The 22,996-nt window shown below is 43.0% G+C and overlaps 2 protein-coding genes across 10 annotated transcripts in view; one reads left to right on the top strand and one right to left on the bottom strand.

Annotated features, from left to right (window-relative positions):
• Positions 1–21,100, top strand: part of KCTD6 (potassium channel tetramerization domain containing 6) — a 40,032-nt gene extending 18,932 nt beyond the window's left edge. For 2 of the 6 annotated variants that reach the window (XM_081071526.1, XM_081071527.1), the window contains 2 exons: positions 17,641–17,710; positions 18,919–21,100. In XM_081071526.1, the coding sequence (XP_080927652.1) occupies positions 17,641–17,710; positions 18,919–19,605 (757 nt within the window). In that variant the 3' untranslated portion in view covers positions 19,606–21,100. Of the gene's footprint in view, positions 1–11,480; positions 11,807–11,959; positions 14,018–16,829; positions 16,904–17,640; positions 17,711–18,918 lie in introns of those variants that run through there. The other 4 variants (XM_081071528.1, XM_081071531.1, XM_081071529.1 and 1 more) reach the window with 4 other exon arrangements.
• A 726-nt stretch (positions 21,101–21,826) lies between these two features.
• ACOX2 (acyl-CoA oxidase 2) overlaps positions 21,827–22,996 on the bottom strand; it is a 28,162-nt gene continuing 26,992 nt past the window's right edge. For 3 of the 4 annotated variants that reach the window (XM_081072085.1, XM_081072086.1, XM_081072087.1), the window contains one exon: positions 21,904–22,241. In XM_081072085.1, coding sequence (XP_080928211.1) covers positions 22,179–22,241 — 63 coding nt within the window. In that variant the 3' untranslated portion in view covers positions 21,904–22,178. Of the gene's footprint in view, positions 22,242–22,996 lie in introns of all 4 variants that reach the window. The other variant, XM_081072084.1, reaches the window with a different exon arrangement.

The following is a 22,996-nucleotide window of genomic DNA, read 5'->3' as shown; positions in this document are numbered from 1 at the left end:
TTAAAAAAAAAGCCAGACCTGTAAGCTTAGAGTGGCGTTTAAAAATTCTATTTTTATGGAGTTTGTACTACAATCTAGCCTTTCTCTCAGTGGGACTATAAAACAGCACCCAGCAGTTATTCCTGCTGCCAGGCCCATATTACGAGCTCAATAAATATTTGTTGACTGATTGATTGTACATCTCACAAGCAATTTTGCATTTTCACATACTTTTGTGTCTGATTCAAATGTGGCAGGAAAAGTGAGAGGTTGCTGTGGCTTTGTCTTTTCTAAAAAATAAGGAAAAACTCTTTAGTTCTGTTTAAAAAATGCCTACTAAAACTCCTTCATTTTGGCTTCTTTTTGGCTTCCTAGCTTCCAGCCAGACCAAATTAGGACGGGAAGTCCTGCAGGATTTTGTCAAGACACCTGGCTTTTAAATCCTGGCTCTGACATTTGCTGTTTGTGTGACTTGGGCTGGTCACATACTTTTCTGAATCTCTACAAACGTCCATAAAACGGGAGCGATAATAAAACCTACCTCAGGGGTACTGTACATAGTAGGCACTCAGTGTTTATTTCCTATCTCTGTTAATTAAATCAATCTCATTGGAGTATTCTATTAGTTTGAACTTTAAACTTAAGGCCCTTCTGAAAACTCTTTAAGGAAAGGATACCATCCTTTGGATGGATTTAAGAATTTGTTTTTCCCAGTACAGCTTAAAGACACTGTAGCATATTTTCAATTGAAAGGAAGAGAAAATGCTGACCCAAACTGGCATAAATAAGAAAACGCAGTATTCAGAGGTATGAGGGTTTTTCAGTGGTTCTCTGGTGGTGGTGAAGACCCAGGTCTTCCAGCTCTTTCTCAGCTTCCTTTAGAGGAAGCTGTATCTACTCACGGTCACAGGTTAACTCGAGGAGCAGATCAGGGCATCATGTCCAGACCCAGCAATACCCAGAGGTAGGACAGTGGCCTTTTGTTCCAGTGTCCTCCTCTTAGGAGCCAGGAAAGCTTTCCCAGAAACCTCCTATCAGATATATCCTCACATTTCAATGAGCAGAGCTGAGTCACATGATGGAGTCTAGGGATGACTAAAATGGAATTAAACCAGTTAGGATTGATCTCTGAGCTGGGGATGTGGTGACCACTTCCTAAGTCACGTGGGGGAGGATGGGTCCTTGAATTAATCCAGGATCCGTTAGGAAGGAAAAACAGGGAGGATTGTTGTGCTTACCTTCTCTCTACCCTGTTAGTGAGGGACAGATTCCCATCCTTGAATTATGGAGATGACCAAAGGACACTTGACACTGGACAGATCAACAGCGGTCGTTTATTAGTGACCTCTACTCAGCCTGGGGAGGAGGACACCACGAACCACGCAGAGCCATGCGGGAGCTGCACTTGGGAACAGAGTGTTCATAGTATCAAAAGAGTGAGGTGCCCTTTAGTGCCTGCAGGAGGATGGTGACTAGTTTGTTGGGATAATTCCCAACAATCTGGCAGGAACTGAAGTCCACTTCAGAGGAATAAGCAGGAACTGTGCCTGGTCCGTGCGACGAGAAAGTTGTTTGTCTAGGGAACCATATTCACAGGAGCGTAGTGGGGAGGAGGACTGGTGGTCAGGCCATTTGGAGATCTCGCAGTTTTCTCAGATGTCAAGGCAGCTCATAATACTGAACTTTCATTTTAGGTCTTACATGACAGAGATGGACGTGAGTTGTGTGGACATACAGCAGATGACCACCCATCTGAGCAACCTTTCCTTCCTGCCCTCCATCATCCATCCGTCTGTCCATCCATCCATCCATCCATCCATCCATCCATCCATCCATCCATCCACGCATCCTCTATACCTTCTACAGAAGTGGGGCAGCCTAAATATTCTGACTACACCTCTGGTTGGACCCGAGCTCATAGTTTGTGAGTGGTCGTCATTCGGATCAGCCCTTCTAGTCCTGTCACCAGCTCTTCACCCTTCTCAACCCCGCACTAGTCAGTAGGGTCAGCTCTTTGACCCTGGAATATGGTATTTTCTGTTCTGCTTTTGCTACAACCATCCTCCCCTCTTCTTTCCCTTGAGCCAAATTCCTCATCATCCAAACACACCTTCTCTCTCTTCCCTGAATTCTGGTTTTTCTTGTCTGGCCAGAACCTTTGTGGCAACGTGCAAGCACACAAATAACCACATACTCCTGTGTGTCACTACGCTCAAATCATCCAATTCCTTCAGAAAATATTTATGAAGTAAATACAAAAGCAGTTTGACTAGACTCTTTAGATGAACATGCATCTAGCACATAGAAGGTCCTCTGTAAAAAATTGTTGACATGGTCAATAAAATACCTGAATGGCCTTGAAATTCTGAATAGTATTTTTAAAAGGCTACATACTTATTGATATACAGAGAATTTCAGGGCTCACAGAAATAATTTCTCTATCTTAATTTACACCACTATTTTACTGGCTTCATTCATTTGCACACACCCTTATAATTTTTGTATTATCTGTGCACTATCTCTGTTGTACTAGCATACTTCTTAAATTGATTGGTTTCAAAACCTATTCTTGATCTAAGCAATGTTATCTGTGGCATCAGATAATATTATCTGTGGCTTGATGTGCTAATTATTTCCACGTATCTTAGAAAAAACACAAAAATAAGGTATCGAATATTTGTCTACCAGACATCTAAAGTTATTTTATGTACCACACTTGGGACACTCTAATGTGGCCATATTCATTTTTACATATTTTATGATTAAAAAAACCAATCACAACATAAAAGAGTACTATTGTATGTTCACTCTTGTATGCTTTTACTTATATGAACATTTTAGTAAAGACGAAACTCTGGAGACAGAAAGCAGATCAGTGATTCCCTGGGGCTAGGGATGGAAGAGGGGACTGGTGTTGAAGAGATACTAGGGAACTTTTTGGAGTGATGGAAATATTCTAAAACTGGATGGTAGTGATGATTGCATAACTATATGACTTCAGGAAAATTCATCAAATTTTACATTTAATATGGATACATTTTATGGTTTGTAAGTTATATCTCAGAGAAGAAGGAGGAGGAGGAGGAGAAGAAGAAACGAAAACAGAAACCATCAGCCAAGAGGGGAGATGAAGGGGCTTCTGCAGTCCAGGAGATGTTCTGTTTCTTGATGTGTGTGTTGGTTACAAGGTTGTGTTCACTTTGTGAAAACGCATCAAGCTGTTCATTTATGCTTTGTGCACATTTCTCTATGAACGTTATACCCCAGCAAGAAAATATACTAAAAAAAAATAAAATAAAATCAACCAAGATGGGGACCCAAGTAATAAAAAATTATTACTTTCCTGTTTATTATTTTGTGTAACTATATTGCCCTACCAACTTAGTTTCACAGTGTTAGGGGTTTAGGTTTTGTGTGTCAATACCGAAAGGGTTATAAGAAGCTATATTTAGCTAATCACGCAAGTGCTATCAGAATGTCAGTGGACGCCATTGTTCCTTAATTATTCATAGCAATTATCAACGTGGACAATATTCAACTTGCAACTAAAATAAATGGATGTTTTAAGAGGCCTTGGTGGAACAATCAAATCATCAGTCTCAAAAAGTTCCCTCTCTCAGCCAGGTTCTCCTGCTGCCTGCCAGTTTCAATTCTATATTTATCTTTCAAATCAGCAATATAGCAATTAGTTGTTATAACAGGAGCTACCAATTTATTGTGTGCCGACTTCATGCCAGGCACTGTATTATCAGAGTTTTTCATACTTTTTTTTAATGTAACTGGGGAATATTGGGGAATCGTGTGTTTTTCCAGGAAGTCAAATCATTGTTTTTTTCAGTCCAGCTGTGGAGAGCGCCGCTCACTGGCCCATGTTGGAATCCAGCTGGCAACCTTGGTGTTATGAGCACCATGCTCCAACCACTGAGCCAACTGGCTGCCCACCGGTGGCTCAGCTCCAAGCTCAAGCCGTTGTTTTCGATCTAGTTGTGGAGGTCCATGTGGGAATCGAACCGGCAACCTTGTTGTTAAGAGCTCGTGCTCTAATCAACTGAGCCATCTGGCCACCCCAAGTTTTTCATACTTTAATTGCCTCATTTTATTGTCACAACAACCCTGCCAAGGTATTGTTTTATTCCGTTTTGCAGTTGAGGAAACTGAGGCTGAGGGCTCCTGAGTGGGTCCAAACCCCCATTGCTGGTGAGGGACAGAGCCAGAAAGCAAACTGGAATCCAACCCAGTGTGCTTTGCTGTGTTTTGGGACCTGACATCAGTAACAGGAAATAAGTGACATGTGTAACAGATTCTGAATCCTGAAACATGGCTCTTCACGAGGTTACTATAGTTACTTCTCTACATGATGCTCTCGTTATTTTGCCGGGATAACAATGGATCCACTGTTAGCCACTGAGAAGTTGAACCCCCACCATCATCACAAAACCCAAGGGACATTATAATAGGTTTAAAATAGAATTCCTGCCTTTTAATCATATCTTTTATTTCAGAAGCCCCTGGAACCTTAACAGATCCCATACTGTGGCAGCTTTACAAATGTCATTTGCTCCCGTGTAAAACAGGAGCTCACTAAAGGTAATACAACCATATTTCAGACAGAGACCTTGACCAAGTGATGCATTTGGGTGGGGGGAGGGGCATTGCATAGGTGGTCCCTCACTAGCTTGAGGGAGAAGGTGGATATCCAGGCAGGAAGACGTGTAGAAAGAGAGACCTTGGATATGTTAGGAAGGAGAGGTCATAGGACCCGGGAGACCCACCTGGGAGGGACAGGACAGAAGAGGCAGGCGGTGTGCTGTCTTTGAAAGTGAATTTGGCTCTTGCTCAACTAGCAAACACATGCGGAGAAAGTGGTTTGGATTAGGAATGGGGCAGTAAGGACAACCAAGGACTAAAATGTGTTATTGACAAGCATTTACAGCACTGAGCTGTCAGGAAGGATGAGAACGCAGAATCTGGAGTTGTCTTGCCTTCTGCATGCCAGCTGGCCGTGCTATGGCCAGGCAGCTTTTTTTATTCCTTCTTGACATATAAGAATTCTCGAGGCCTGGGGCTTCTCAGATGTGGCACACTGAGACCCTCTGGGGACTAAACACAGAAGCCAGAGTTGCTGATTTCTGGTCTAAGGTCAGATCCATTCTCTCTAATTACAGAGTCACAATGGTGAAGGGGATGGTGACATCCAAGGATGACCACAGGGCCTCTTTCTCAGCTCTGGTGGGAACCAGATTTTCCCCCACTGGTTCTATAGCTCCCAGCAGAGTTCTGGAAGCTGAAGAAAGAGAAGATCAGAAATAATAGGTAATTAGAAACCTTGTAAAAAGGAAAAATACTCTTGTCAAACATACCATAGCGTCTCCATGGCTGGAAGTGGGGGAGGTGCTGGAAACTGCTGCTGCAAGGGTCACTTGTGCCAGAGGCTGGGGTAAATGTGCAGAGGGACTGGGGCCAGCCCGGTGGGGATGAGGGGATGAGACCAGGAGGGGAGAGATTGGTTAGAACGCATTTCCCAGTCAGGGCAGCCATTGAGTAAAAGGCTAAGGAACGCCTTTTACCAGCCTTAAGAGAACCTCTGCTAGTGAAACCAGTGGACCAGGGCCAAAGGGGACTGAGGCAGGAAGGGAGAAGCACACGTGCAGAGAAGGGACAGAACCCACCACCAAGAAGGGCAGAGTGGAGCGAGTTTCTCCCCTGGCCAGTTCCTCCGGTGTTCAGAATACTCAGAGGCGTAGTTGGAAGGAATTATCTTGGGTCCAGATAATCCATGCAGTCAGCTGCTTACGGTCTCTTGCCTCCTGGAGTCCCTAGGGACCATCCCCAACTTGGGAGGTAATTAGATGGCCGCAGGTGGGCTGAGTGCAGGTTCAGCCCCCAGGTGCCTGCTTAAAATTTGGTAGCTTTCTGGGCAGTGGAGCAGCAGCCCCCAACTTTTGGGGGCACCTCCCTACCTAGGGGATCCTCACAGCCTCTTTCCAGTATAGGCTGAGGCCTGCCTGCTCTCCCACCCTGCTCCCCATAGGGCCTCCTACTTGAATATTCAAGAGGCTGTTTTGGAAAACCCCCTAAAGGGACTGTTTTCTCCTTTTTTCAGTCTTTCTCTACCAATCATAAGACTCCCTGAGACTGGGGGGACCTGGTGGGGGGCTCAGTGACAGAAGCCAGACAGGACAGGGAGGCGGGATGGGAAAGGGGGCTCCTCACTGTGGATAATCAGCCAAGAGATTCAGCCCGTTTTGTGGGCTGTGTTTCATTTGCTGGTTCCTTTTTTCATCTTGTATACTGTTTTTATTCTGTCTTCGGTGCTCTTTCATTTCTCCACTCGGGAACCTTACTAACCATTTCCTGTGGCCAGGATTGTCCCAGGTGAAAAGAGATACTCTGCATGAAGACTTGAGACAGTCTTCTCTGTCAAGGAGGCCACGTTCTGGTTGGTAACAGACAATTTCAAAACACAGTGAGCATTCATGCTGAGCCGGGGCAAGCAGGGGAGTGGTTTGGGAGCCTGGGGCTGGGGGATGAACAGACCTAGTGGGGGGGTGGACCTGGTGGGGGGACATTGAGGCCAGGGAGATCTCCTGGGGGAGGGGGAACTGGTGTTGGTTCCTGCGAGATAAAGTACAGGATGCTTTTATTTAGTGCAATATTTGTGACATACTTATAATTAAAAAATTATTCATTGTTTATCTGAAATTCAAATTTAACTGAGCATCCTGTCTTTTCATTTCCTAAACCTGGTAACCTTAGTTCCTGATGAATATACAGGATTTAGTTGAGTAAATAGGGGGCAGGAGGGACGAGCATCCCTGTAGAGGGAACAACATGTGCAGAGACCTGGAGATGAGGGATCCCATGCTTCATTTAAGGCACCAAACATTGTGCAGTGGCTGGAGAATGGGGTGCAAGGGGGAATGCAGGGAGTGGAGAGAATGCACCGAAGTCTCCCCTATTGTCGAGTACGTGCTGAATGCCAGGCTCATTGTGAAGTTCTAGGCTGCTGCCGTGAGCCAGGCAAACAGCACTGCTCTCAGGGAGCGCACAGTTCGGCTGAGAAGCAGTGAGGTAAGGAGAGAAGGACAGGCACTGTGGAAGTTCTACTTGGGGGACATCAGCCTGGCTGAGCGATCAGGAAAGGCCTCTCTGAGGAGGTGGCCATATGTAGGAGGATGAGGATACAGGCATGCCAAGGGCTGGGAGAATGTTCCAGGCTAAGGGAACAGCATAACAGAGGCCCTCAAGTGAAAAATTTTGCAGTGAGTCCTAGATACCAAAAGATGGCCAGAGGGGTTGGGGTCCCGACAGAGAGAAGAGGGTCCAAGGAGGAGGCCAGGGAAGTGGGCAGGAGCCTGGTCCCCCCAAAGGGAATTTGGGCCGGATCCTGAAGGCAATGGGTGCCATCAAAGGAGTTTAAAGCAGGTAGGGTGACACAACGACTTTGTGTACTTAAAGGTGACTAAGGCTGGAGAGAGGACAGCGGATGGGGAGTGTTGGGGCAGAGAGAATGAGGGACCTCAGGATGGACGGCCATGTTAGTGGCTTGGCCCGGTGAGACAGTGGTGGAGATGGAGAGAGGAAGATGGATCCAAGCTGCATGGAGGAGGAAGACTTGGCAGGGCTGGGGTGTCTGGCACTGGGAAGTGAGGGGGCGGGAGGGGCAGGCATGACTCCAGGTTTCTGGTTTGGACAGATGGGAGGATGGTGGCACCATTCGCTGAGCTGAGCTGGGGACTTGGGAGGTTTGGGGGTGGTGAGGTGGGAGGGTTCAGGTTTTCACATGTTAAGGTGAAGACGCTGGAGGTAGACCATCGGAGGAGAAAATTGCAGGGAGCCGTCAGAGCTGTGTTCAGATCTCTCTCCTCACGCTTGGCTGTATGGCCACGAGCAGTGGCTTCAGCTCTGCTTGCCTTCGTTTTCTGATCTGTACCATGGGGTGTTGTACGGATGTGGTGGGCAGCGTCCAAGGTAACCCCATGATTCCCACCACCTGGTAATCGCATCCTTGTGTTGGGCCCTCCCACACGATAGTAGGACTGGTCTGCGAATTTCAAGGCTGGTTTATAAAAGACATTGCGGCTTTGTCTTGTTCTCTCTTCGACCACTCGCTATGGGGGATGCCAGCTGCCATGTCGTCAAGAGGCTCATGTGAAGAAGAACTGCTGTGCCTGCTGAAAACCACACAAGTGAGCCTAGAAGCCAGTTCTCCAGCCCGAGCAAGCCTTTAGCTGACTGCAGCCCCAGCTGACATCCACGCTGCAAGATCTGCTACCTGCCTAATCCACTTCCACATTCTTGACCCATAGAAACTGTGAGATTAGAAATGTTGGTTGTTTTAAGCCATACGTTTTGGATAGTTTGTTACGTGGCAATAGAGAACTGACCCAGAAGGTAGAAGCACTTAGCACAGTACCTGGCACATCGTAGGGGCTGGAGAATACACAGCATCTGTAGGTCAGAAGTTGAGGACAGAGGCCTGGGCTGGAGCTATGGGTTTGGGAATCTTTTGGCTTAGAGACAATCCTGGATTAATGGAGGTGGCTGAGCTAGTCCACAGAGAGGGGGAGGCAGAGAGGAGACGATGGACTTGGCTAGCAGCCTGGACAGAAGATGGGTAAAGCAAGGAGGAGCATCTCCAGGAGTCTGAGAGATAGTGCTGCAGAGGAAGGAGGAAAAGTAGAACAGGGCACGGGAAGAGACTGCCTCTCACAGGGTATGGTCCACGTATCACCACAGGAAGGCCTGAGAATGGGAGATCTGAGGAGGTTCTTTTGGATTCAACAACCAGGAGATTCCTGGTGGCCCCACAAGAGCTATTTAGGTATAGAAGGTGGGCCCTGAGGCCACATTGAATGCGGTGGGTTGGGTGTCAGTGTAAACACTCCCCACCCCAACCCCAAGCCACGATGGTTCATAGGAGAATCCTATAGAAAATCCAAACTACAGAAAATCCGTCTTACAGAAGCTGCTCTAGTGAATAGACACATCCATTCCTTAATTTATTTTATGAGGCTTATGTAACTTTGATAGCAAAACCAGACAAGGAGACAATAAGTGAAAAAAAAATAGCAGACATATCTCATTCATAAATATGGACACAAAATCCCTAAATAAAATATTAGCAAACAGCATCGAGCACCGTTTTGAAAAATAATACATCATCAAGGTAAATTTATTCCAGGAATGGTTTAATAATACGAAATCCATGATTGTAATTCATTACTTTAGGGTTAAAAATCCCACATTTGATAAAATTCAACACCCATTCATAATAAAGTAGAATAATGCTTCCTTACCTTGATCAAGAGTGTCTATCAAAAATCTATAACAACAAACACCATATTCAATGGTGACTTATTAGAAACAGTCAAGAACAAGATAGAATTGTCCACCATCATCAATGCAATTCAACATCGTGCTGGAGATTTTAGTCCATGCAGTAAAACAAGGAAAAAGGAAATAAAATAAAGACTAGACAGGAAAATACCATACTGTTATTACTTGTAGACACTATGAATATTTACACGGAAAATTCAAGAGAGCCTATAAACTTAGAACTGAAAAAGAGCTCAGGTCTGGCCCAGTGGCTCAAGCGGTTGGAGCTTCGTGCTCCTAGCTCCGAGGGCTGCCTGTTCGATTCCCACATGGGCCAGCGGTCTCTCAACTACAAGGTTGCCAGTTTGATTCCTCGAGTCCCACAAGGGATGGTGGGCAGCGCCCCCGGCAACTGGCAACAGCGATTGGACCTGGAGCTGAATTGCACCCTCCACAAATAAGACTGAAAGGACAACTTGACTTGGAAAAAAAATCCTGGAAATACACACTGTTCCCCAATAGAGTCCTGTTCCCCTTCCCCCGCCAAAAAAAAAAATTTTTAAAAAAAGCTCAAGTTTGTGAAATACAAGATTATTGCATAAAAACCAACTGCATTTCAATAACCATCAATACATTTAAAACTGTAAATTTGAAAATATAATTTATAAGAGCAATGAAAACTTTAAGAGGTATATAGAAATAGTTCTGTGAAAAATCACTGACAAATTCTTCTAGTTTTTAGTTGGGGAAAATAGAACCTCTGAGAGGGAAACCATTCTTCAAAGGACATCAGTAAGTCAGGGGCATATCTGGATTTTTCAGTGGCGACAAATCCTGGACATCTGAGTGTTAGATATTTTTGGTATTGTCTTTCTTTTGTAAAAAATAGAACTCATATTTTTCTGATTATAAATTCAATATCGATTCTAGGAAATATAGAAAATTCAGAAGAACATTAAAGAGTAATAAGTCACTAACATACCTTTCCTATTACCTATAGAGCTGTGATCAATGATTTGGTATATTTCCTTCAAAATTTTTGTCTATATATATTTGTTTTTAAAAATAAAATTAGGGTTATACCATGTATAACCTTTTGTGCACTGCCTAGTTGATCACACATTTTCCTATATACTCATCTATTCTTTTTGAATATGATAATGTAATACACAATTATGTTGAAGAAGCATATGTCATTTATTTAAACTATCAATTCCAGTTTTCAGAGAAAAACCAAGTATCAGATATGGCTGTGATGATCATACGATAAAAGTTAACCTCAGAACCAGCTCATGCACACGCAGGCATGAAACACAGGGGAGTTTCTAAGGCCAGTGGTTATCCCTGGTGGAGAAAGAGAAATGGCAAAACCAATGTCACATATCCAGTCCCACCGGGAAGGGGACAGAGATCTGGTTAGCAGGAGTAAATGGGACTTGGAACGAGTCTATGCTTGGAGACCAATTAGCCCTGAGACCTTTACATAATTCCTCACCCTCTGCAGCCTTGGCTTCCTTCCTGGTGAAATGAGGACACTATCGGTGCCCAGTCTCAGCGAGGGCCAGCTCCTTTAGGCCTCAGAGCCTTTGCACCGGCCATTTTTTCTGAAGTCAGCTCTACCCTTCTCCCCATCTGGCTGCCCATATTGACCCTTCAGGCCTGGCTGCCCTTCCTTACCCTGCTCACCAGGCTTGATAGGTGACCTTAATTACAGGGTCGCCTCTCCCATGGGAGGCAAGGCCAGGAGGTGCTAGGTGCTCTGCCACAAGCCCAGGGTCCAGGGCTTCCTTGGCCATTGCATCTGAAGCAAAGGCCCCCTCCCCTTATTCTCCATCTAATTCCTCTTATCATGTACCTCCCAACACTTATTATCATAAGTTGTCATGATTTTGTCTATTGGCTGTTTCCTTGGGTCTCGTCTGTTTTCTCTATTTAGAAGCCCCCTCCATCTTGGTGGCCGCTGTATCCCCTAGGGCCGGCACATGGTCGAGACCGTATATATATTAGAGAAAAAACAAGAAAAACAGCTGTGGGGACCCGAAGTCCGAGGACGCAGAGAAGACTGCGGGGGATGGAGTACGGTGGGGAGGAGGCTGGGCTGATCCCAAATGTGGGCGGAGGCAGGACATAGGGGCGGGGCCTGGGCGGGGCCTTGGTGTTTCGGGGCGGAGCCTCGGGGGGGAGGGGACTGGGCTTCGAGACTGGGCTTTGAGACGGCTGCGGAGCCCGCCGGACCGCGAGGCCCGGCTGCACCCGGCGGAATCCCTCGCCTCCCGGCGCTCTGGCTTCCCGCACGCGCCGCCATTAGGGGGCGCCCGCGCTCGTGGCGCCGCGGCCCTGCTGGGAGGCACCTCCCGCGCCGAGCGGCAGGAGCCGCAACTCCGGGCGCCGGCTCAGTCGTCCCCTCTGCCGCTGCTGCCGCCGCCGCCGGGCGCGGGCTCGCTCGTCCTCGCGCTCGCGCTCTCCGGCCGCCGGTACCTCCCGGCCCGGCCACCGCGGCCAGCTTGCAGTGAGTGGGGGCGGGCCCGGGGCTCAGGGGCCTGGGGCTGCGGAGAGCAGGGCACACGGAGAAGCCGTCGCGGAGCGGCCGGGGGAGCGGAGTGCAGGAGAATGCGGGGCGGTGGTGGGGCCGCGCCGAGGGGACCGCGGGGAGCCCGGGCAGCGCGCTCCGGGGCTGGCACGAGCCCGCGGCGGGCTGCCCGCGGCCGAGTGGCGGGGCTTCGGCCGGGGTTCCGGGGCCCGCCCGGCGCGGACGTGCGGTTTCGGCGGACCGGGGTCCGGGCTCCAAGGCATGGTCCCCGCCTGTGCCCGGAGCATCTCCGGTTCCACGCCCGGGCGGGTCGGGAGAGGGGGCATCGCCTGCGGGGCGACCGCGAAGCCCGGCCCGGTCGGGGACACCTCGAGGTGTGCTCGGAAATGATTGGTTTCTTTTTGGAGGGGTGGTGGTGGCGCGTATTAGCCACCGCTTGCCCTAATTTAAAGCCTAAAGCAGGGTTCCCTGTCTTAGGGGGTCTTCTGCCCCAGAGAGGCACTCTGACTGCAGCTGAGGGTTTTATGCTCAGATTTATGTGTGTCATGGCATTTTTAATGCTTGATGTCAGAGGCGATAAATGGTCACGGGAATGGGGAGCCCCTGGAACACCTGCTGAGCTGACGGTGGTGGAGGCGGTGTCTGGGGTGGGACGGGAGAAATGAAACAGAGGTCTGTTTGGAAATTCTGCTGAAGTTATCAAGTTTCTGTTCAAGTATACCAGTCATGGGATAAGTTGATAAATCCCATTTTAGGACTTTGTGATTGAAGAGATTTGAGTGCAAAGAGACTCGGATGACCTGGTTTGGCCAAGAATGTTTGGGGTAGCCTAAGGTCTTTTACCATTTCCTCTTGGCATGCTCATTTTCTTGTCACAAATGCTCAAATACATGAATGATTCCAGGACAGGAAAGAAGTAGGGGACAGCATTTATTACAGGCCTGAACCCAAGATTGAGATGTTTTCAAATGCACCAATCTGTAGCTAGGAAAAGGAAAACAATGTTTACCTGCGGGGTTGGTAGGTTGAGAGAATTTGCTCTTTGTTTGAGACTCTCAGTCCATACTCATATTTCATTTGTGTAATGCCATAAATATTAAGGATTGAGTGGTCAGGATGGTCATCATGCCATTCCTAAGGTTTGTGTGATCTGAATTTTCATAATTGATATTTTAACCAAAGCATTACTACATAAAGGGATCCTAGGCACCGTGCGTCTTACTATGAATTCCTCAGTGTGTCTTGGATTTGATATGTAAAGTCTATTTAAGATGGAATACACGTATTTATTTGGATTCAGCTTTAACTTGCAGATAATCCTGAGTCATGCTTTCAAGAAGTTCCTTCTGTGCTCAAGAGCTCAGATGTCTGAGAAATGCACACTCCCCTTTACCTTAGTTCTCCCTTCTGGAGCTCCGGGGAAAGGAGGACCTGGGGAGATTGGAAGCAGATTAAGAGGACTTCTCTTCCATATTTGCCGTCTTCCTGCTGTGCTCTTACATTACTTGTGTTCACACTCTGAAGTTTCTTAATTCATCATAGGACGTTTCTTTATGTTGTCACTAGTATCTTTATGTTTGTTTAATACTTGCCAGTTTACAAATGGTTTTCTATTCATGATCTCACTTATTTTCTCCTGTCCTGCAAAGACGCAATGGGGCATAAAGAGTGATAAATAGTAATGGAACAGAATTGGGATTACAGATCCTTACCCATAACCAGTTCTCTTTCCTCTGCACTGGTCTGTGTGTGACTTCAGAACCTTGGTCTGATCTGTTACTCTGTAGGTTACTTGTTACTACCTTTGTGTTGTGCCTAAGTGGTATTATTACTTTTGTTTTATCTTGTAGAAACTGAGGGTAAGAGGAAATGAATTATTTTGTGACTATTTGTGACAATTCTTTGTATTAAAGTCAATTTTCAATTTAGCCTTTCCTCTGGACGGCAGTGGAGAGAGAAAAGAACTAGTTTTAGGAAGAAACAATCCATTTCTTCAGAGTATGTTAGTATAACCTAACATGATAATCACATTCTTGTGCGCCTGGCTACTTGTGCCAGCCTGTATGTGAATGTTAACCCAAAAGACTCCTTTAGATGTCGCTGAACTAGTTACGGTACTATAAAAAGTATCTCACTTTCAAACTCCCACGTTTCAAGAACAGAGAAATTCAGTACAGAGGTAATTTGAAGGTATGTATAGATGGAATTTATTGAGCCTTCTTTTCTGAGTGCCAGACACAAAGATTTCAGTAGAAAGGCATTTTAAAAGGGCTACTTGGAAACTTTGGGGAGGCAGTAGCTATAGGGTTTTAAAAAATTATTTAAGTTCGGAGGTGTGTGCATTGCAGTGTATAGGTTGTTATATAGGAATAGAACTTTTGCCCCAGAGAATTCTTTGTCTGTAGCAGAAATGATAAACACAGAATATTTGCGTTAAGTTAGTTCATCATAACCATAAAGCCTGTAACCTGCAGTGGTGAGGAGAATGGCTTTCAGGTGGTCTTAGGTTAATTCTTTAAGGTATTAAACTTGTTGAATTGTGCATTTTTCATATTTGCTATTTTAGAAAATTCTTAGCAAGTTCTTTTAAGGCTTTTATAAATTATTTAGTGTTTTCCTTAGCTTAATTATCTGCTAACAGAATTTATGCATTAGTCATGATTAACATTTGAAGCTTAAACAGGGGTGAATTTTCAGTAGCGCTTTGTATTTTCTTTGGAACCTGTCAGCCAGTTTCCACAAGAATTTTATTTGGGCCAGAGGTCAGATCTTTCCAGGTGAACTGATTTTGTAGGGTCTGAAGCCTTTCTTTGAATTCTATAATTGTGCTTGGTTGCATTCGCTGTTGTTTAAAACGATCTTTAGTAAGGCAAGTCACTGTAAAGGAAACTTTTTTTCATTGTTACCCTCATAATCTCCGTTCCTGGCAAATTTTCTGAAATAGTAGATTTTTCTTTGTTTTCATCGATTAATACAGGCCCATTGGATGCCCATTTCAAGCTCTTCCTTCTGCTGCCTATCTTATGGTCATTTAACTTCTCATTAAGCCCTCCACTGGAGACTATGCCAGAAGGGAGAGAAGATGAAAAGCAAATAAATCATTTTCTAATTGTTAGTAGCTCTGGAAAATGATTTAGAAGAGATTGAAGCTATTCCGGAAATTCTTTTGGATTATGTTCTGTTTCATTCATCTGCGTTGTCTCTGAGATGTTCCTAGTAGTCATGGATTCAGAGGCTGATTCTCCCGCTTTTGGATGACCAGGCATCTTCCTGCATTTTTTGGTTTGTTTCTTGCTGTATGTAAAGCATCTCCACTGAGGATGTTTAGAAGTAAGGAGTAGAGATAAAATTTAAACTAATCAATACTATTTTTTCCCTGAGAGCTCTTTAGTGAACAATTAGATTTTTTTGGATAGTTTAGTCCTTGTTATTGGAAGTGCCTCATAGTAACTTCATTTTGTTTTGATGTATTTTTTACACAAGTGCAAGGAGGCTTTTGAGTGTTTTTTAAGAAACATGGGCTTATATAGATTCTCATAATTGCTTTCCTGAATTATTAAGCTTGAGGTTTCATTACATTTTTGTACCAGAAGAGAACCTTGGCTTTTGCTGGGGAACAGATTCAGGGGCATCATCTGATTTTCTTTTTGTGATTGCTCAGGAAGTTATCTTCTTTTGATGTAGCAGTGAAAAAGAGAAAGAAAAAAAGGATTAAGAGTGGGCAGACCTTGCATAACAGCTGTAACATTGATATCTTTTTTTCCCTTGTCTTTGGTCCCCCACTTCTCCTTTAACCATTTGAATATTCATGTATTGCAGTTCTTCATTTAAAAGACAGGACAAATAGCCTTCAATCACACTAGCGAGTAGATTCTTGTATTTTGCCTTAAGGGAATTTTTATAAACCCATTATGACTGCTGACTTAAGACTGAGTTACTGTTAAATTTGTAAATAAATCCCTACTAGGTGGATAAGATTAATAGATAGCTGTAGGGGGTCTAAGGTTAATCCTTCAAGTTTCTTGTTTCTTAAATTGCTTCTTCATTCTGGAGTCCCTTTTCCGGTTGTCCAGGTATTCCTGCAGAATTCTGCTGAGTGAGTTCTTCCCAGAAGTCCTCCGTTTTCCATTTGGAATTATCCTTGCTCTTTCTTCCGGAAGGCCTCTGCCAGTCCATCTGGTCTGGGGCCCTTTTGAGTTCTGTTCTGTACTTCAGTTGTATGTTGCCTTTCTTCATAGATTGAAAGCTCCGTGAGGACCAGGATTGTACCTTCCCTATTTCTGTATATCCACATAGCACATAATGTTTAGTGACCAACAGTGAATGTTGGTTGATAGAATTCTTTTGAGACTGTCAGGAATGAATACTTTGGGTGATGAGAAGATGCCAAAGACGAGCATCTTCCCAGAACTTTTGGAAGACTGGCCTTTTAAATTGCTCAGCTACTGATCTGTCTGTTGTATCAGTAACTGAATCAGATGCTCATGGTACAAATTGGTAAATCCTGCCTCTTCGTTTTCTTTACTTCAAATATTGTTTATGGAGCAAGTCAGAGGAATGAAAGGATGTTACAGCAGCCCTGAATTGGACATTTATTCCGTTTCTCACCCTATAGCATGTGGAGGCCTATCTGTATCTAACTGCTGAGTGTGGAGAATAGAAACTGACTGCACGTTGTCTGGTCCACGTTTTAGCTTGTTTGCTTTGAAGAATTTTCGAGGTGGAGAAATAGATGCTTCAGGCTCTGATTTCAGCTCATGCTGTGCTATGCAAATGTTCTCTACATGCCTGAGTGACCTTTTGAGAAAGAGCCTTTGTGATCTTCTGTAGCCAGGGCCTGTTCTGGGAATAGTGTGCCAGATTCCTCTAAAAGTGGGAAAAGTGAATCTGTTCAAAGACCACATAAAAAAGCCTGGATAAATACCGATAAGTCCATGTTTCTTGTAGTCTATTGCCAGAGCTTTTGAAATTTGTTCTGCAGTTTGCTTTGCTGGTTGACTTGGGGAATGAGGTGTGTGAGACGGAACTGACTAAAGCAGCTCGGGAGCTGGGAACTGTTGAAAGTGATTTTGAATTGTAGGTAAATTCAAACTGGCATCATTACTATCTGGATGTTTATCAGCACCTACAGGCTGGCTCTTCACAGTAGTAATCAGTAAGGTTGTTTTCACCACAGATTGTGCTCTACTGGTTTGGCATTTAAATCATTTTCTATTTGTTTTGATTATTATATAAAATGGAATGTATCACTGTTAGAAGTATGATTAGTTTTTTTGTTATAAAAGAAATACCATTCGGATGTATTTCTCTTGGACAGTTATATCGGTGTTATGGAGGTTTGTGGCTTTCAATGCTTTTACTGAGATGTTTAGTTTGTATAGCTGAAATTCTAATGAAGAGTTTTCTCTTTCTCCCTTTCTCTTAACCTTTGTGATAAAGATCATCATAAGTTTGCACAAGGATACATTTGTAGAGTTAATCATAATGTTCTATATAAATTCTAAAACTAAAATTTTCAGAGAAGATAGAATTTGAACGACTGGTTTACTTACGGGGCTGTTCTTCTCTAAGTATAAGATAATTCTTTCTCTGTAAAGGTTGGGTACATGTTGTGGGAAGAAGGATAGAGGCTCACAGAAGGCCTGAAGGCCCTAGAGGAATGCTTTCTTTCCCAGATCTTTGCCCTGTAGCAGGTTTTAATTGAGCAAAGATGAGTAGTTTTCTGGTATTTTGCCTGCTTTGTTGGGTGGAAAAACCTTGCTTCTCTGTTTTCATAGTTACATGTGCTATCATGTCTTTTTTTCCTCCCCAAGTTTCCCTGGAACCTGGGCTCCCCAAGACGCAGAGCTGGAGCAGATGGATAATGGAGACTGGGGCTATATGGTGAGAGGCTTTTGCAGATGCATTTTGAAGGCTGGCAAATTATGTTTGTGTGTCTTTCCCCCCTTTATATGTATTCTTATGTATAATACATCTCGTAAGACTGGAAGTTATAAATTGGTGCAATCTCCCCTTAGTTTACATGTATTTTTGGCGCATTTTTGTTTTGTTTGGTGTTTTCTATGGGAGCAAACTCAATAGACTCTCCAGGTAACTTTTTATAATCACTTATTTGAGAGAGATCATGATTTTTTGGTCTTTAAAGTTTATTGCTTTTAATACTCTTCCTTCATAGATGAGTGACTCTGAAAATGGTCCACTAGGTAATGGTATAGAAGACATTTTCTTGTGGATAGGGAGGTTAACCATGGAGAAGGTGTCTTTTCTCCCATTTGCACTTTTTTTTCTTCGCGTGTGCATGTGTTCCTATTTTTCTTTTCCTTTGGTAAGAAATATTTTACTTGTCTAGAACCAGAGAAGTCTATCTGCCTGACTTTATTTTTTTTTCTTAAATATAATTTCTGAAACACAAGGTAGGTATATATTATTTAGAGAAGCTTGCTTTTCAAAATTAAAGGCCAGATTACAACATGAATGTTACAAAAGTGAATACACTATGAGATTTTGAAATCTGAAAGCTGCCCTTAGCTTTTGAGCATATGAGATTGTGTTGACAAACTGCATTTTAACTTAGTGTTTGGCTCAACAGTTATTACCATGAAAAAGTTACGAAGATTAAATTTTTATCTTTAAAATAAATTTCACGATTTCATCCCCTTTTTGAGGGGGAAAAACAAAAGAAGTATTGAAAATAGATGTCTTTCATTATCAAATCTTTTTTTTTTTTTGCGTATTTATGTCAAATTGACTTAAATGAAAGTCTTCTTAAAATCAGAAACTTAAGTTTATTTTAGTTTGGACTTTGTCTTTCCATAATCTTTCCCAGTCTTTTTAGTCTCTTTAGAGACTTTCCCAGTCTCTAGACTATCTTTCCCAGTCTCTTTAGACACTGGGCCTGAAATTGCCTGGCTTTGGAAGTCATGGCTTTGTTTCTTAGTATAAATCTTTTAAAAATTGGATTTATACCTTTTTTTTCCTATCGAAAGCAAATGTTAGAATCTTCTGCTGTGCTTGTTACCATTAATTTTCTTAATATGTCAGTTAGCATTTTAAAGATTTCAGATGACTGATCATGTTTTAAAAAATTTCAGATGACTGACCCAGTCACGTTAAATGTAGGTGGACACTTGTATACGACGTCTCTCACCACATTGACGCGATACCCGGATTCCATGCTTGGAGCTATGTTTGGGGGGGACTTCCCCACTGCTCGAGACCCTCAAGGCAATTACTTCATTGATCGCGATGGACCTCTTTTCCGCTATGTCCTCAACTTCTTAAGAACTTCAGAGTTGACCTTACCCCTGGATTTTAAGGAATTTGATCTGCTTCGGAAAGAAGCAGATTTTTATCAGATCGAGCCCTTGATTCAGTGTCTCAATGACCCTAAGCCTTTATATCCTATGGATACTTTTGAAGAAGTTGTGGAGTTATCTAGTACCCGGAAGCTTTCTAAGTACTCTAATCCAGTAGCTGTCATCATAACCCAGTTAACCATCACCACCAAGGTCCATTCCTTGCTAGAAGGCATCTCAAACTATTTCACAAAGTGGAATAAGCACATGATGGACACCAGAGACTGCCAGGTCTCCTTCACTTTCGGACCCTGTGATTATCACCAGGAAGTTTCCCTGCGGGTCCACCTGATGGAGTACATCACAAAGCAAGGCTTCACGATCCGCAACACCCGAGTGCATCACATGAGTGAGCGGGCCAACGAGAACACAGTGGAGCACAACTGGACCTTCTGCCGGCTGGCCCGGAAGACGGACGACTGATGGCCAGCTCGGGACGCGCTCCTGGAAACGGACTCTCCAGGAGGTAGAAGAGACTGATTTGGTTTCCTCTAAATAACAGCGTGGGATTTGTTTTTTCTACTTTGTATTTATTTGAAGACACTGAGGACCAGAAGGAGGTTTTGTGCTTCAGCAGACTCTTCTGTTTGTTCCCTTCACCCTGAGTTTGCATGTGCCTGTTCAGAGCCTCCAGATACCTTTTTTATAAAAAGAAGTCTGAAAATCATTATGGGATATAATCTACCCTTAACAGAGCTTTTTAAAAATTACAGTGCTAAGATGATTTCCGATTAAATGGTCCCTAACTCAGCTAGAAGGCGAAAAATGCAGGAATGAAAGCATAAACAGAGTAGTCATGATGCCTTTGAGAAGAATCAAAACATCATGTAGGGTGACCTAGTTTCCAGATCAATAACCAGTATTGTAACGGTAAAGGAAAACGGTTCCAATCACTTAAAAGTACGTGTTAAGTACTGCTTTTTGCAGTGATGACAACTGTTTCTTTCTATGCATATAAATCAAGCAACCAAATATCTGTAGCCATGGAAATGTCTGACTAGAAATATTTATATTGGATTCTGAATACAAAATCTCCCTGTGGTAGAAATCTTACTTCTTATGCCTGGTGCAGTATAATTCCCAAGTGTACTGTCTACCAGAAAAAAAAAAAAACTAATAAAAAATGAAATACACAAATTAGGTTTGTATTCATTTATTATTGTTACTTCAGGGGGGAATCATATTCTTCGTCTAAAGTATGCATTGTTTTGTGAACCAATAGATACTGCCTGTAGCACACTTGCATTTGATTCAAGAGGATTCAGTGGCACCATAGGAGGCACTTTATAGAACTCGACTGTGTTAGTAAAGCAGGAATATATGGGATTATTAATTTTGTCTAAAACAGTGCCATGTGAACAGTGAACATACAGTTTGAAAAAGTTTTTCAAATAGGACATATGTTGAAGAGTAAAGATTTTCCTTCAGGTATCCACCAATTGTCATAGTTGTGAATATGACCCTTACCCTGGCCTTGTGTGGAGCACAGGGACAAACTGACTCCTCGGCCACATTATTATCCTATGTTTCAGTGACCCACAAATGCATTTTATAATTCACATTAAATTTATTTCTGAGGAGAAGAAATAAACTGCAGTAAATGGGGGATCTGGAACAGTTGGAGATACATGTACTTTTATTTGTTTCAGTGTAGTCTTATTTTAGAAAGTTCGTTTGATTGTATTTCTTTGAAATTATAGGAAGGATTATGTTAACTAGCATAAGACTTCCTGGTTTGCTAGAACACCTAATGAAAGGAAGTCTCATAATTTCTTCCCTGTTCTATGGGAGGAGCGGTGCAGAGGCTGTGTGCTCTAGGGCAGGTTGCTCCTTTTCTCCTGTGAGAAGAGTCTGAGTCTGTCTCTGAAAAGGAGGATGAGAACACTTCATCCCATGTCTCTGAACATTTAAGATTTGACAAACGAAAAAAAAAAAAAGATTTGACAAGTTACCAGCATTCAGAAATTACCCCATTTTCACCATCTTCAAACTAAAATTCCTTAATGGTATTGGCAGGTTGCTGTGGTTTCAGTACATATACTAGTATGATGTTATCTTTTTAGAAAATGGCCTCCTACTTCAAATTGATTAGTGGTCGCCTAAGAAAAAACCAAGCCAGCCACTTTTGTGTTAAATTAGCTGAGGTGAATGTGAGATAAAATGATTTGGCTTGAATACAAGTATAGAAATGGGAATAATTTTAGCTCGTCCGCAGTTTAAAAGTTAAAAATTTAAGAAGTCTCTTCCTTGATCAGTTTACTGGAGATAAGTTTGCTTTTGTTAAATTTTCTAGATTTATTAACAGCTAAATCGAGTATATGAGTAAATTAGAAAAAGTACCCAGCTGAGGTATTTTGCAGTTTAATTTGTCTGGTGGCATTTACTTTTGAGAGTTTTATAAACTTAAGCAACTAAAAATTATGTAAAAGTGTAGCTTGATTATATTTGGGTAATTTGAGACAATGATGTCTTATGAAATTTGCAACAGTTTTCTGCGGAAGAGTTGATTAAAAAGTTTGATAATTAGTTACATTCTTGGGGCTCCTCATTTGTTTAGGTTACATTTCCACAGGCACTTTGGGAGCATGTGCGCACATGTTTGTGCTTTTAAACCTTCCGATAAATGTGTGCCACAGACACAAGTGATAACTAAGGAGTTTATTGGCTTTTGCTAGATCTAAAGCAAAATCCTAGCATTTAACAAAATCGATGCTACACGTGGATAGTGCAACGGTGTTTTATTGTGGGAAATTTCAAACATACTCATAGAGTGTCAACACCCATGTACCCATTCACCAACATCAACAACTATTCATTCGCTTCTTTTCCTCCCAGGGATTATTTGAAAGTAAATCACAGTATTTCATTCACTTCAGACAATGTCTCTAAAAGATAACTCTTTCAAAACTACATACATTGTACTTTAAAATTTTAATGATATATGTGCCGTACTAGCATGATCACATAGTAATGCTTCTTGAACGCTGTTGATTATTTCAGAGCTTCGGTCTCCAGCTTTGTAATAGTGGTCTTATATATTTTTCGTAGGCAGGGTTCCCCTGTGTGTAAAAAGAAGTGTGTTAGTAAGACAATATTTCTGCCAGGATTAATGACTTTTACTTTCAAATTAAGATTTAGTTTCAAAAATGAACATTATGTAAGATTCTTAAATTTCTTTTTTTAATTGGGGAATATTGGGGAACAGTGTGTTTTTCCAGGACCCATCAGCTCCAAGTCAAGTCGTTTTCAATCTAGTTGTGGAGAGCGCAGCTCACTGGCCCATGTGGGAATCGAACCAGCGACCTTGGTGTTACGAGCACTGTGCTCTTAACTGAGTCACCCGGCTGCCCCCAAGATTCTTAATTTTTAAAATTATTTTTAAAATTCATTTTGTGTGAACATATGGAGAAACATTTTTTTCCAAAGGGCGTCCTTCATTTTCTCATGCAGATTTTAAATTGTGGATGCAGGTGGCCAACTATAAAACACAGTTATCATTTGCTGTTGGAATTTAATACAAATAAAAGGCTTGGCTCTTTGAGGCTCTTTGAAGCTGAACATTAACCATAAAGCAAGGAAGGAGTCAGAAGGTGGAATCAGGGAAACAATATTCTGTCAGAATAGATTATCCCCGTTATTTTTCAGTGTAATGTCTTGATTCATTCCTTCACAGCTCTAGCCTCATCTTTCATATTTGTTTATTTGCTTTTTTGCCTGTCTAGGCTAAAACCGTGAGCTCCTTGAAGACAGTGTCTAGGCCTCTTGTTCTCCACTGTATCCTTATACCTAGAGTAGTTTCTGGAGTACAGCATGT

The sequence above is a fragment of the Rhinolophus hipposideros genome, assembly GCF_964194185.1.
Source record: "Rhinolophus hipposideros genome assembly, chromosome: 14".
NCBI classification, from domain to species: domain Eukaryota; kingdom Metazoa; phylum Chordata; class Mammalia; order Chiroptera; family Rhinolophidae; genus Rhinolophus; species Rhinolophus hipposideros.
The sequence above is the reverse complement of the archived record's forward strand: the minus strand, read 5'-3'. Positions and strand labels throughout refer to the sequence as shown.